This window comes from Passer montanus, unplaced genomic scaffold (assembly GCF_014805655.1).
Source record: "Passer montanus isolate IOZ18808 unplaced genomic scaffold, ASM1480565v1 scaffold12, whole genome shotgun sequence".
Taxonomy (NCBI): domain Eukaryota; kingdom Metazoa; phylum Chordata; class Aves; order Passeriformes; family Passeridae; genus Passer; species Passer montanus.
The window spans coordinates 3,758,454-3,773,232 of record NW_024358722.1 but is presented as its reverse complement, the minus strand read 5'-3'; the positions used below and the strand labels follow the sequence as shown (position 1 = coordinate 3,773,232).

At 42.4% G+C, this 14,779-nt stretch overlaps 1 protein-coding gene across 2 annotated transcripts in view; it reads right to left on the bottom strand.

The window, feature by feature from the left end:
* CMTR1 (cap methyltransferase 1) overlaps positions 1–14,779 on the bottom strand; it is a 25,327-nt gene extending 10,548 nt beyond the window's left edge. The window contains exons 1-14 of one of the 2 annotated variants that reach the window (XM_039697914.1): positions 14,610–14,779; positions 12,777–12,912; positions 10,730–10,872; positions 9,853–10,011; positions 9,351–9,443; positions 8,315–8,386; positions 6,803–6,897; positions 6,627–6,699; positions 6,234–6,432; positions 3,795–3,913; positions 3,447–3,543; positions 2,106–2,238; positions 1,001–1,180; positions 536–592 (exon numbers count right to left, since the gene is read on the bottom strand). In XM_039697914.1, the coding sequence (XP_039553848.1) occupies positions 536–592; positions 1,001–1,180; positions 2,106–2,238; positions 3,447–3,543; positions 3,795–3,913; positions 6,234–6,432; positions 6,627–6,699; positions 6,803–6,897; positions 8,315–8,386; positions 9,351–9,443; positions 9,853–10,011; positions 10,730–10,872; positions 12,777–12,906 (1,550 nt within the window). In that variant the 5' untranslated portion in view covers positions 12,907–12,912; positions 14,610–14,779. Of the gene's footprint in view, positions 1–535; positions 593–1,000; positions 1,181–2,105; positions 2,239–3,446; positions 3,544–3,794; positions 3,914–6,233; positions 6,433–6,626; positions 6,700–6,802; positions 6,898–8,314; positions 8,387–9,350; positions 9,444–9,852; positions 10,012–10,729; positions 10,873–12,776; positions 12,913–14,609 lie in introns of those variants that run through there. The other variant, XM_039697915.1, reaches the window with a different exon arrangement.

The window sequence follows — 14,779 nt, the reverse complement described above, 5'->3', positions numbered from 1 at the left end:
CACTCAACTTTCTACCCTATATACTATGTCTGAATAACACCTGAGCAGAAAAGCCATAGCAGGGAAACATTGCAATGACTTTAGTTTTATGCAAGAAATTGATGTCAACCTTTAGGTAATTCTAGGTCTGTAACACAGATGTTTTGAATTGCAAATGGAAAAATGAACAGCTATGAACCACACTCAACTTGGATGGTCACCGTTGAATTGAAAATACCAGCTACAAGTTACTTTTCTGCTTACATTCCTGCTAAGAAGCAAGCTCACTTATGGTAACTGGAAATCATCCAGTGCATGGAAGCCTTCCCAACAAGGGTGATAATAGATCATCAATTTTCAGGACTCCTCCAGCCATCCACACATCTCTGCAAATAACTCAGGTGGAGAACAAACTGAGCTACCTTAAAGCACTTTTCACTTTCCAAAGGCCAAGACAAATATCAGCTCAAATCAACAACTTATTAAACAAGGGCAAAACAATTCATTAATAGTAGGTTCATTCAGTCTTCACCAAAAGGCAGAGGAATATACTCACGTGTCTTGAACAAAGGCACGAATTTTGGCTAGTGCCTTTATCTGAACTTTGCAGTGGCTAAAAGAGAAGAAAAGTTTTAGTCAGGGAGCAAGTTAATCACCACCAACATTGTTCTACTGTTCAAAACAAGAAAGAGTGCTGAGACAACAAGGGGAAGCTAGTCTGATTCACAGAGCAATGAGGGATCTTAGCCAACGTGATTCAAATTCACGGGAAGATCACTGGAACAAATTAGGCAGTACTTTCTTTTCTACACAGTGCTCTGAGGCCAAACAGTCACTAACAGTAATACAGCATTTCTGTTTGCAAAGAGTCCCCCTGCTCTGCTCAGCCTCTCAGGGAACAAAAGGAGAGCAGTGTGGCAGCATCAACAAGTACTTCCATGAGTGCAGGAAGTTACACCTGAAAGCCATGCTAAATTAGTCTGCCTACAGCCAGCAGCCTTCATCACCCACAGTAACTCACTTTTCATTGGACTGGACGACATAATTGTAGAAATCCTGGTTGTCTTTGATCACGTTCAGGGGCACGACAAGATTCACATCGACGTCAGAATTGCGCAGCTGGTTGAGTCTGATGTTCACTGTGAAGAGGTAATCCCGCACATCCTCAATCCCTGACTTCAGGCCTTTGCACACCACGTACCTGCAGAGCAAGGCACAGAGATCAGTTTTTTCACACAGCCAACTTTTCCGCCACACTCCTATTATAAGGAGAGCTTCCCAAACTCTTTTCTCCTAAATATCCTTACAAAGATGCAAACTGACCTATCACTGAGTCATCGTACATTTTCTAAGCTCTGGAAAGACAGGGAAATGCAACCCTATGTAAACCTCCCATATATCTCCCTCAAGTAGCAAACCAGTTCTGCTAAAATTGACAGGTACAATGAAAACACAGTATCACAGAATCATAGACTGGTTTGGGTTAGAAGGGATCTTAAAGATTATCCAGTACCTCCAAGTACTGGAAGGCCCCAGTTAGGTCACCCCTAAGCCTTCTCTTTTTCAGGCTGAACAATCCCAATTCTCAGCCTTTCCTCATAGGAAATGTGCTTCATCATTGCAATCATGTTGGTGCTCCTCCTCTGGACTTGCTCCAACTGATCCATGTCCTTCCTTGTGCTGGGGACCCCAGAGCTGGATGCAACACTGCAAGATGAGTCTCACCAGAGCAGAGTAGCAGGGCACAGTTTCCCTCCCTTATCTTGCTGGCCACACTGCTTTGGATGCAGCCCAGGATACAACTGGCTTTCTGTGCAGTGAGCACACAGTGCCAGCTTATGTCCAACCTCTCATGTATCCTCTGGATTCACTGAAACCACAGTTGTTTCATGCAAAACAAGATTTGTTACATATCCAGTTCCACAGCTTCCTTCCCGTAACAAGAATTTGGCAAATATAATCTTTACCTTGTCCGTAATTTACCGAACATCTAAATTGTTTCTTCCTCCAAGACAGCTGCTAATTGAGGCAGGTCACAAAGCCTACACTAGGCTTACCCAAATCCATTTTTCACTATATTCAGAGGATCCTTTTCTTTAGTAGACCCTCATGCTCAAGCATCTCACCTCTCCGAGTTAGCAGGGCGGCTGGTCACAGGTTTAAAGATGCAAACTCTCTCAAAGCAGCAATAGAGCAGATAAACAAGACCCACACTGAATGGAGTAAACAGGTCAAAGGTTTTGCAGACAAAATGTCCTCCTGTAAAAAAAAGAGGAAGTACACTGATGCCAGTAGATAATAGGGAAACAAGGAGATACCGAGCATTTCAATCCTGCAGAACTAGTAACAGAGTCTTTGTGCAATTAAACAGCATCCAGAATACAGTCATGAAGTGAGCTACCAAGACTTCATGAAACATCTTCCCTATGTCTCTGCAGTAGAGAGAAAAGCATTCCCTTGGCAAGAATCTAATCAGCATGTAGGCTGTCTCACAAGCAAACCTTCTATCTGCCTCTCATCCTTCCCTTCCAGGCCCAGCCTGTGCCCTATGGCCTGGCAGTGCATATCCCAAAGCCTCCAGGGAAGAGGAGCCCTGATATATGCAACAAGGAACCTCAGACCAGAGGAGAAGACTAAAAGATGTTACCTAAACAGAACAACTTGCCATCTAGAGAGAAAAGAGTCTTTGTTGCCCCCCTCCTTCAAATAAGATTCCCAATTTCCCCAAGCAAAAAGCAGGCATTTTTTCAGACCTATTATCTACCCATGTAGGAAAGACTTAAAGAAAGCTGGCCTTTTATCACATCACATTTGAGACTACTCCTTAGTAGATCATTGCCTCAGGTTCTTCTAAACATAGGGCACAAGATACAAATTATCATTTTGTTACAATTTGTCTTCTACATCAGTGCCAAGGGCTAACTAAACTCAGTGAAAGACAGAAGCCATCAGAATCAGACACAGTGTAAAGTCCATCATTTAGCAACAAATAGGTGCAGCTAAGACAGGGTAAGGCATCATTAGTTCTTATCACACAGATGGCAGATTTAAAGGAGAAAAGCCTTCAGAAGCTAGAGGAAAGAAAGAACTGGATAAACACCACTGTTCCAATCAGCTGGGATATTGAGGAAGTTGGTCCAGCTAGTGCCATAAATCTCAGGCAGACTGTCCAGTTATCACACTGCATGACCTTACCCCAAGACAGCTACATAACCCAACAAATTAAGTGCTTTAAATTAATGCATTTTAGTTCATACTTTTAATCAAAAGCAAAACATAGATTAGCTTATTTTTCTCACCAGATATCTTAACTTTGTGACAACCATCTCAGGACTTATGCATACACATTCAATTCTGTGCAACTCATGGCAGAGCAGACTTCAAGGCACTAATAAAAACTGTACAGCAACATTCCCCAGTGCCACCCACACCTTAGAGAAAGAGGAAGGTTAATGGACCAAACATACCTGTCCGGACAATGGACAGTGCTGTGAGGAACTGGCAAAGCATGAGTTGTTTGCTTAGGATTTCTTGCAGATTCTCCTGACCCTCCACTGAGAAACCCTGCAAAGTGCATAGCATATGATTAGTATCTCCACAAATCTGTTGGTCAAGCAAAGGATTCTGAGGAACTAAATCATTGAATCATGATCATTTCTGTTTAAAATAAAAGAATCAGCACCAGGAATTGTAATGGCAAGGCCTGTAGAATTTCATATTGTAGTTACACATGTCAAACACCCTACTGTATGCAGACAAAGGTGTCTGTTTTGTTGGGTTTGTTTTAGTGCAGGAAGAAAAAGAAATTAACTAACCCCATCAGCCATTAAGAAATGCACTCCCTTGCGATCAGTATTATCCAAAACAAAATTCTGGAAAGCAGTAATGTTCTCTGATCGAGTGATGTCTCCGTCTCCATCAATCCCACCCTCTCCTAAAGAAAAAAAGGAGACAATCAATAATACATTTGCAAGTGCAAACAAGAGATCAGTATGTGCAGGTGATCTATTGTATTCAATCAACATTTGGTCAGAAATTACAAAGACCTTGATAGGTGAAATAAACATTAACAAAGTCCCTTGTCCACCACCAAAGATGCTTTTTAATTCAGAAAAGTTATTCAGATTGAGTGGTCAGGGGGCTGAAACAAGACCATACAATAACCATGCTCAAATGATGAGTTCTACATTAGCTTCAGCACAAGACAAATAAAGATTATATGACAAAACAATATCTCATCCAAGCAGGAGTGGCACATAGCTGAACCTACTGAAAATGTAAGAGTCAACTTCACTGCACAGTTCACCTGTTAAAAACACATTATTACAGACAAGGCAAAATTCTTTATATTGAGCATTTGTAACCTTTTACTAAGAATTCAAATAATTCCAAAGACACATAATAGTCTATTTTCAAGCACAGTGTAATTTGGGCTTTAAAAAAGCAAGCCCCCCAACAAAAACAGTGAACAAATTTGTGAAGGGAGTAAGGAAAAAGATGTAGGGTTTGTGCACAAATACTCATACAGTTTTCCCATAGGGCTCTTTTAAAAGAGAGCTACATTGTCCCCCAGCTGGTGTTTTAGAAAGCTGACCTAAGATATATTCTAGAGCTCACCAATTGTGCCTCAAGTAAGGCTGCACTTCTGTTTAGTATTAGATCCTGTAAATCTTCTACAACTACAGGTTCTATTACCTCAGCTGGAGGACTAGAAAGCAGAAGAGATCAGGATGCATGATATGGTTTTGATAACCAAACTCCTCACAACCATCCTGTCAATAAGTGAAGTGACACTGGAATTTTTTACAATTCTTCACAACAGAAATATCATGGCAGGCTACTTCCTTCCCATCAGTGGAAGAGAGTCTGTACATACCTCACTAGACTTTATAGCATAACAGAAAGGGATCAAGAAAATTAATCAAAACCATTGGGCTATTAATTTCTCCAGGTATCTCCTCCTCTCCATAACAGCAGTTTGCCATGAACTATGAAGATCCAAACACTGCAACCAAGTGTTTATCTGCCTTCCTGCCCTTGCCATGAACTTTAACTAAGATCTAATCCTTAAGTGCTACTAACCATTCTCTAAGAGCTCATAGTCAGGTGTCAAGAGTGGCAGCCAACAAGAGTCAGTGGTGGAGAGGGAAAAAAATCACACAAGGCACAATAACACAAAAATACATCCTCTACAAGACAGTCACCTTCCAGTTTCTTTTATATAGTCTGAAATAAGAAGCACAAATACTAGCAATCCTTGGATTTCCCCTCCTAGTCCTAAAAGCAATGCAGATAGAGGGCTCAAACACATCATCAAGATTAACAAGTTACAATGCACAAGATGAGATGCAGCAATTGTCTGTGTGCACCTGTTTAGTCAGTCTCAAAGCAAGATAAAACATGTTAACATAACAAACCTCCTTGGATTAAGCAGCTCATTTAGTCACAGTGATTCAGATACAGCCTCCAGCCCAAATCTGTTTTATTTATCTTTACTAAGAGCCCACAATCAATTATGAGAGCACAGCTAGGAGGGTCTGGTACAGAAACAGGCTGACAGTTGGGTAAATGAGGTGTCTAACTCTGGCTCTGCTGATAGATCTTTGGGCACATTGGGAGGCTGGAGCACCTCTCCCATAAGGATAGACTGAGAACACTGAGGCTGTTTAGCCTAGAGAAGAGAAGGCTCTAGGGAGTCTAGGCACCCTTCAGTACCTAAAGTGGGCTACAGTAAAGATAGGAAGGGACTTTTTATCAGGGAGTGTAGTGATAGAATAATGTATAATAGCTTTAAACTGAAAGAGGGTACATTTAAAATGGACATTTACAAGAAATTTACTCAGAGTGATGAGTCACTGGGACACATTGCCCAGAAAAGTTGTGGATGCCCAGTGTCTGTTCACAGCTAGCTTGGACAGCACTTTGAGCAATCTGGTCTCATGGAAGGTATCCCTGTTCACAGCAGGAGAGTTGGTCAACTATCAACTGCTACAATGAAACATATTCCCAGACCAGACTGGTAATAAATGCAAATGACTTCGAAAAAATGAAAGTTACTTGTCAGAACTACTTGATATGCAAACTCACCAATCTCAACCCCTTCCTCCAATGACAGCCCCCTTCTACCTTGTAAAATGGTTCCCCAGGCTTCTTCTAGATCCCCCTGCTAGTATATTGATACCAGTTCTGCCACTAATACAGAGGCTGCAGCATGAACAAAAACATCAGGTTACATTTATGGGTGTACTACATACCATAATAAGGTTCAAAGAGCTCACTGGAAGCAGAATAGAAGTCCTCCAGTTTAAAATCATTCGGTCCTTTCAAGGTCATGCCAAATCCTTTTGCATGCCACTTCCGTCTCCACAAGACATATTCAGAGAAGCCTCCAGGACCAGCACACACATCAGCAAAGTAGAGCAGCTCTGCATCATACTCCTTTATCAAAGGCACCTGCAAAAGGAAGCTGAGGAAATTCTACTGACCCATAACAGCTCCCGTCAGTCAAACCACATACACCACAAACTACACTGCTCAGAGGAATCTTTCAAGGACCTGTTTTCCCAGCTAGTATCCTAAAGATTCTCCTTTCTTCCCATCTTCCACATTCTCTGAGAAAGCACTATTTGAAAGTTAGCAGCACTCACCCCTTGGCTGTCCTTAGGGTTTGTAAACATATAGTCAAAGACATGGTCCATATTTGCCATCTTCATTGCAGCCCTGTGAAGACATAAATATGGCCTTGTTAAGTTTCATCCTTGGCTCCCACAGCTAAAAATAGACATAATGGGAAAGGGATTACAGTACCAGACATTCTACAAACCTGTTCAGGAAGAAAGCTCCACGGATCATCTCATAGGGGTTAGACCTTGTTCGGGCTCGACGCATTTCTTCTCCATCCAGCTCATCAAATACACTCTGCACAAACAGAAACAAAGCTCAGCTGGACCTGGCACAGGCTGGAGGGATAGGTGGGCATCAGCAATTCCCATCTTCTTGTTTCTCTCTCCTTAGACAGCAAACTCCATGCAGGATTTGTTCACCAATACAAAATGTTTTTCTGTCTCACAATGATATTTACTCTTTTTCTAAGCCACCTCAGCTCTTAAGCAAATTTAATAACACTGACAAATTCTGTACTGATAGCTCCAGAGCCTGATAATATGGTTAGCCACCTCAAAAGCAGTCCCAGCCTAAAGTATTTCTTTCACATATATACACACACTCTCTACTGCAGTATACAAGGGCATGATAAAATTGAAGATGGAAGACTGAACAGACAAGAAAAGAAGGGGAGCTCATTTCCTTAGTTTAGTCAAGCCTTCAGCCTTTCAGTCGGATTAAGGGCAGGTGACTGCTTTCTATCATCTCTGAGCTGGTTTTGGCTGGAGTAGAGTTAATTTGTTTCATAGTAGTAGTTTCATATTAGCTAGTATTGAGATACATTTTGGATTTGTGATGGAAACAGTGTTGATAACATAGAGATGCTTTTGTTACTTCTGAGCAGTGTTTGAACAGCATTAAGACCTTTTCTGCTTCTCATACCACCCTGCCAGAAAGTAGGTAGGGTTGGATTTGTGATGGAAACAGTGTTGATAACATAGAGATGCTTTTGTTACTTCTGACCAGCCTTTGAACAGCATGAAGACATTTCTGCTTCTCATACCACCCTGACAGCAAGTAGGTAGGAAATGCATTCTTGTGGAGTTTGGAGGGGACATAGCTGGGACAGGTGACCCCAACTGTCCAAAGAGATATTCCATACCACACCCCATAGTGCTCAGTATGTAAAGCTGGGGGAAGAAGGAGGAAGCTGAGGACATTCAGAGTTGTTTTTTTATCTTCCCAAGTAACCTTGCATATGATGGAGCCCTGCTCTCCTGAAGATAGATGGCTGAATACCTTGCCCATGGCGCCTGAAGATAGATGGCTGAATACCTTGCCCATAGCAAGTAGTGAATTAATTCCTTGTTTTGCTTTCCTTCAATTGAGTGGCTTTTACTTTACATATTAAATTGCCTTTATCTAAACCTATGACTTTTCTTCACTTTTACCCTTCCCATGCTCTCCCCAATCCCGTTGGTGGGAGAATGGGTGAGCAGCTGCAGGGGGCTTAGCTGCCAGCTGGAGTTATACCAAGAAAATCTCTCAGAAGGCTGAGGTTCAAAACAGGCTGCTGAACAGATAGTAAAAAACAGGATGCTAGGTCATCCCAGTGACATTGAGGTGACAGAGGACATTCTGAGCTCTTGTCATTTACCTAACTACTCAATCCTCTTTATTCATCTCACTTTATTTTCCAAAAATTTAGTTCCTCTCTAAAAAGGGGGCTCACCTTGCACTGCAGGACATTATGTAAAAGCTCTTCATTACAGAACTCTGTTTCATCTTCAATCATCAACTTCCTCTGTAACAGGACAAGAGCACAGGGAGCAATTAGCAAGCATGATATTGTCATTTCAGAATGCAGCATGTACCAATAATGGATGAAGGCTGCCAATCACACACTAGGCTGTATCAGCAAAAGTGTGGCAATTCGGCTCAGGAATTTTCTCCCATGTTAGGCATCTTGAGATCACATATGAAATACTGTATCCAGTTTAAGCACTTTCCAGTATAAAAACAGACATACTGGAACAAAAGCAGCAAAAGGACCACCAAAATAACAAGGATCAAAAAACACCTGGTGAATGAGAAAAAGCTGAGAATTGTTGCTCAGAATGCAGAAAGGGAGATCCTTTTGCAGTACCTAACAATGGGACAAGTCCCTAACAGGAGGCAAAAAAGATTGACCTAGGCTCCTAGAGATGTATAGCAACATGATAAGAAACAATGGACAAAAGCCACATAAAAATGCTAATTAGCCATATGTAAATTTTCTTTTGTCAACTGGGTTGTCAAACACTGAACAGATGCCCAGACTGTGCTGTGAAGCTTCCACCCTTGAAAATACTCAAAACTCCATTAAACAAGGCCTTGAGCAACCTGATCAGATCTAGCTGGATCTCCTTTAAGCAGAAAGCTAAACTAGCAACCTCAAGAGCTTGTTCACAGTTCATGCTATTCTACAGCTATTTGACATGGCAACTGTCCCATCCCAGGCTGAGCACTCCTGCTTTGTCTTGGGCTGGTAAGCACCAATATATAAAAATTTACCTTCCCCACAGTCATCCACTCCTTCAGCTCCTGAGCATCTGGGATCTCTGTGGTACACTCAGGGCACCAGTCCACCTTCTCGTAGGCACTAGGCTGCAAACACAAGTCATGGGAAGAATCAAAGATGTTTTTGCTAGAAAAATATAAAAACTAATTGCTCCCCCAAAAGTTTGCCTCCCGATGGCAAACTTAAGCACCAATATATAAAAATTTACCTTCCCCACAGTCATCCACTCCTTCAGCTCCTGAGCATCTGGGATCTCTGTGGTACACTCAGGGCACCAGTCCACCTTCTCGTAGGCACTAGGCTGCAAACACAAGTCATGGGAAGAGCCAAAGATGTTTTTGCTAGAAAAATATAAAAACTGCTCCCCAAAAGTTTGCCCCCCCAATGCTAGCATAAGGGGTTATGCCATGACTTCAGTGCCAACTGTAGAGTTTTTTCCTCCTGGACTGAAACATATCTTGTTTATTTTTAAAATGAAAAACAACTTCAAACACCTCCACCACAAAAAAAAAAAAAAACAAAACCCTCACCACATTCCCCTTTATTAGAGTCTGATAATCAAGGCAAAACAGAAGTCAAGTACTCAAAGTACAATTTAGAGACACCAGAAAAGATACAGCTGCCAAGAAAAAACACAGTTCACACATTCTTTCTCCCAGTTTTTGCTGAACACCATAAGAGAAATGGGGCTTAAAACAGAAAGTACTTACCTCTGGCTCATCCTGCCAATCAATATTGAGCTCCCCATCAAATCCTTTGAGGGTCAAGCCAAAGCCTCTCCTTCCCTTCTGATTGGAGGCCTCAACAATATCCTTCCTGCCTTGGCCGTATTTTCCCAGACCTTCTCCTTCCCGGAAGCCCATCTTGGCCTATAAAGGGAGCAAAGGGAGCACTCTGAGGCAAGTGGACTTAAGTTTGTGTACTACTGCTAAGGTCAAAGAGTAGGGCACATCACCCTGAAGTGACTTGCAGGCACTGAGCATTTTTAATCTCAATTGTAGCTTTCAGGACTTTCAAGTGAGTTCACTTCACTGAGGCAAGATACAAAAAAACTAGATCTGAAGAATGATGTTTGAGATGACAGCAAATTACATAAGGTTCAGTAAGGCAGCAAGAGCCTGCTCGGAGAGAAAGTAGTGAGGAGCCTGGAGTCATTCATCACAGGGTTCAGTAAGCATGGATGGTTCATAAAAAAAGATGTTGGTACAGGAAAAAAATTCATGTTGCGATGATATTCTTTGTTGTGAACATGTATTCACATGCATTTCAAATACCAGCTAAAAATCCATGTAAAACTCAGAGGAGGAATGCAAGACACTGCTCCTGAAACACATACACATCTCTTAGGTTAAAAGAGCTATGTTCATTATCTGCTGGTTTTTCAGGCTTTTCTCTCAGTAAATTTTAACAATAAGAGAACAATAACAAAAAGCAGGGATGTAATCAATTTCACGTATGTACAAGACAGTAAAGAAATAAAAGACAGAGAACCCTGCTACAAAGAGGATCAAAATCAAAGTATTTTTTATAAAAAACTGGTCTTTTCACCAGTTCTTAACAGTTTGGTCCAAAACTATTTTGACCTACCATAAGCTTTTGGGAGACACTGTTATACATTGAGTAGCGGGATGAAGTACCCTCCACGAGAGAGTCTTGTTTGAACTCATTGCTGAAGACTGGTCTTTTTTCATCGCTCTCACTGTCAGACCCACTGGTGCTACTGGAAGATTCTGAAAACGAGCAAAAAAGTGAGAATGAAAATAAAAATGAAATGGAAGAAAGACATCTCAATAATCACATTAGAACATAGTGAGACTCATGAAATCCTCCGAACACGCACAGAGGACACCTCAGTGTCTCAAATGTGTTACAGGAAGCATGCAGGTGTAATATAACACACCCTGTGCAACCAACACTTGGTTATCTTCCCTGTTGCCTCAGAGAGACACACAACCTCTCTGACCCCATGATTCCAGGCCCTACAAAGGGCTGGGCAAACCCCATCACACAGCAGAGCAGCCACAGCATGACCACAACAGTACTGTGGTGTGCCTGACCTTCACAATGATCCTGAGGAACTGAGAAGATCCACAGGGATTCTCTCCTTAGAATAGTGGCAATTACACCCTGATGAAACATTTTGAATTTTCTTCTATATGCTATCTAACTACAAGTGCAAATCCATCCCTAACTTAGCCAAAAACTCACATCGAGTACACAGTCATCTACCAAATGGCCAATACTGCAGAAAGAAGAGAAAGCTAATTTATTATACTTCAGTTAGACCCCCACTATCCAGTTAAATAGCAAGGATCCCCAAGTTCACTACAGCAAGTTAGGCAGTTTTTCACCTACTGCATAAGTTTCAGTGCAGTCCCTTTACAACTCTTCTTGTTTTAAAGATTTGCTAAGCCATGCTCAGCTGAGATTAAATCTCAAATCACTTCTTTCCCCAACCTCCCTTCTTTCATTAGAAACCACAATGGGTGTAACAGACTAATAAACAATTAACTCTACCCAAAATATTGTCCTTGAACTGTATCAATTTGTTTCTTAAACACTAAGGCTTACACCTGTTTTGATTCCTGTATGAACTCAATAATCACAAGGGGGAGAAAAATGATAAAAACATCCGTTTTAATTTTTTAGCTCAGCCCTGAGTGCACAGAGCATTCCCAACCCCAGCTCTCACATTCTGCACCTCTGGCCTCCTCCCTCACCTTGGGCCTTGTCAGACAGGTACACACACTATACCCTGCAGCTACAGCTACTCCCACACCAACCCGCTCATCTTCCACACACACCCCCTTCCATTTTCACAAGGGAAGGCTTCTTTATGTGTTCAGGCACTTGAACACTTCATGACCATGAGAAATCCTAACACTCTGACGTAGCAGGCACAACAGTGAAGTAACCTGAAGTACCATCTTGGGAGAGTTTAAAGTGTCCCACAACAGTGACACCAATTGTACAGGTCACATGCCTCATCTGTGGTATATCCCAACTCCAGGTGAGAAAGCACACTCCAAGAAAAAGTAGGCATTGAGTTAACTCTGAAATAGATCTTTCTGAAAAGAAGCACCTGTGAGCTCTCACAACTCTGTCCCCTGGCAAAATCACACTGAGCCAGCACAAGAGATGGTCCTACAAAGTAGAAGCCCCAACCAACTGGCCCCATTGTATTCATCTAAATTTCTCCTGTCTGCAGAAATGTGGTAAGACTACTGATTTCTTTCTTCCTTTTTAAACAAAATTATGATGCTTCTTTATGGTGTAACACCCACAATGCCTCAGTACTGAGTTTCCAAACCAGAAATAACTGCTGAGACTGAAAAGATCAGTATGACAAGGATGTTTAGAGCTCTGGATCATGCATGTCATCTACTTCAAATCCAGTTTTCTACATCTGAATTCATACAATTCCCAGATTAAAAGGTTTACCTAAGATTTTTAAAGAGCCTAAAAGAATTCACACCAATCCAATATTTTGAAAAGAAATAATGTAGCTTTTTTCCTAAAGAGAGAGTACACCCTTGAAATTCAGGCTATCAGTTAGGACTCAGAAGATGTCGGTTCAATTCCTGGTTATCATTTACATCCCCTGCAGCAGCACATTCCAGATCTCCAACCTTACCTTGAGTAGTATGATTACTAAACTGATTTTCATCATCTGAAGTAGAACTGAGGGTTAGTCCCAAGTCTTCTATCCTCTTCTTTTGCTTATTTTGGGGGCTGCTAAATTCGGGTTCTGTCCTTCTCTTCATGTTTTCCTGAAATGCAAGAAGAAGAAGAAAATGAAGAAGAGGAGGAGGAGGAGATCATCACACTTGGCAAACATTAAGCATAACTTTCTGTAATGCATAGCAGCATGGTGGCACAGATCACATTATGCTGTTCAGTATTAGGCTTCTCAATTTAAATGTCTTTAGGGAAAAGTCTTCTGAACTCACCTTAGTTAGACACCTAGTCTAACAAATCAAATGGGAAACTGATATGGAATTTTCCCTATAACTGATGAATTTCAAATCACTTCTACAACCTACTTATCCCCAAATGCAAGTAGATGAAGTCAACCCAGATGTAGACAGTTAAATAACTTAAGTATATGGCAGTTCATTACTACTACTGAATCAAAGATTAATTTTATCCAAACATACTGAAAAATGTCAGATCCATCTAATGGAGAATATGCAAGGTGGAACCAATTTCTCATGAGACTCCAAACAACTCTGACTTCACCTCTGCAAATCTTAATTAATAAAGGAGCTTTTCTGCACAACTTTTATAGCAGAACTTTATTAAATATATGTGCTCAAGTTGTGTGTGCAGTTGTGTTTTTCACCAGAAATCACTGGTAAAATATCCAGCTTCTGTATGTGGCTGCTAAATTTTGCATAAACTCAGAGAAAAGTCTAATGCTTAAGATGGATGGCTTAGAAGCCAGCTTGGAGGGCTTGCAGAAGACAACAAGCAAGGAAAGGGGAAAATTTAAAGGCAAAAATGTTTATCACACCAGCTAAAACCTCCCTGCTACTGAAAAAAAAAAACCAAAAAAACTGTACTTTGATTCATTTATTATTCTACATAGGATGGTTGGGCTATAAAAGATGCCCCAGGTCACCAATTCAAACCTTTAATTATCAAACTTATTTCCACAAACACATACAAGGCAGCTTAAGGCCAAATCTTTTATTTATCCCCACAACTGTGACTGCAAAATGATCCCACAACCTCATTGCACTATGGCTAAGAAATCTTCTCCCTTCCACCAGAAGTTCTATTACTGACAACTCACCTTTATCTGCTCTTGCCTCAATTGACGGTTTTGGTTTTTACCCTTGTTTATCTCTAACAAATCAGCCATTTTATATTTCTTCTGAGAGAGCCAAATGAGAGACCAACACTCAGCTCACTCCTGCCAGCTCCCTACCAAGACCCTCACCCTCCAAACTCCACTAAGGGTCCCTCAGTGCACCTGCCCTCCCGACAAATTTCAAACCATGCAAAACTGGTCGCAAGTTAGGGACACCCGCCCCCCCAGGAGCCCCGCAGTTGCGAGGGCAAGCCCCTCCACATCCCCACCCATGCCCCACAGCACCGGCCTCTCACGGAATCTTTTAGGTTGGAAAAGACCTCTGAAGTCACCGAGTCCAACCCAGGACCCAATGGCACCGAGTGCCACGGCCAGTCTTTCCTTGAACACCCGCAGAGACGGTGACTCCACCACTTCCCTGGGCTGCCCACTCCAATGTCTAATTATCTCTTCTGTGGAGAAATTCCTCCTGATGTCCAGCCTAAACCCCCCCTGGCGCAGCCTGAGGCTGTGTCCTCTTGTCCTGGTTGCCTGGGAGAAGGGGCGAGCCCCTCCTGGCCACGACCTCCTTTCGGATGGTTGCAGAGAGCGCTAAGGGCTCCCCCGAACCTCATCTTCTCCAGGCTGAACACCCCCAGCCCCCGCAGCACTTACCCTCCAAACCCTTCACCAGCTTCGCCGCCTTCTCTGCCTCTCAGCGCGGTCGCACCGCCCGCCGCGCAGCCCGGTCCCAGAGGCCGAGCCGAGACCCCCGCAGGCGGAGGGCGGGCAGCGGGGGACGGCGGGAGCCGCCGGCGGCCGCGCCCCGCGCTGACCCACGCACC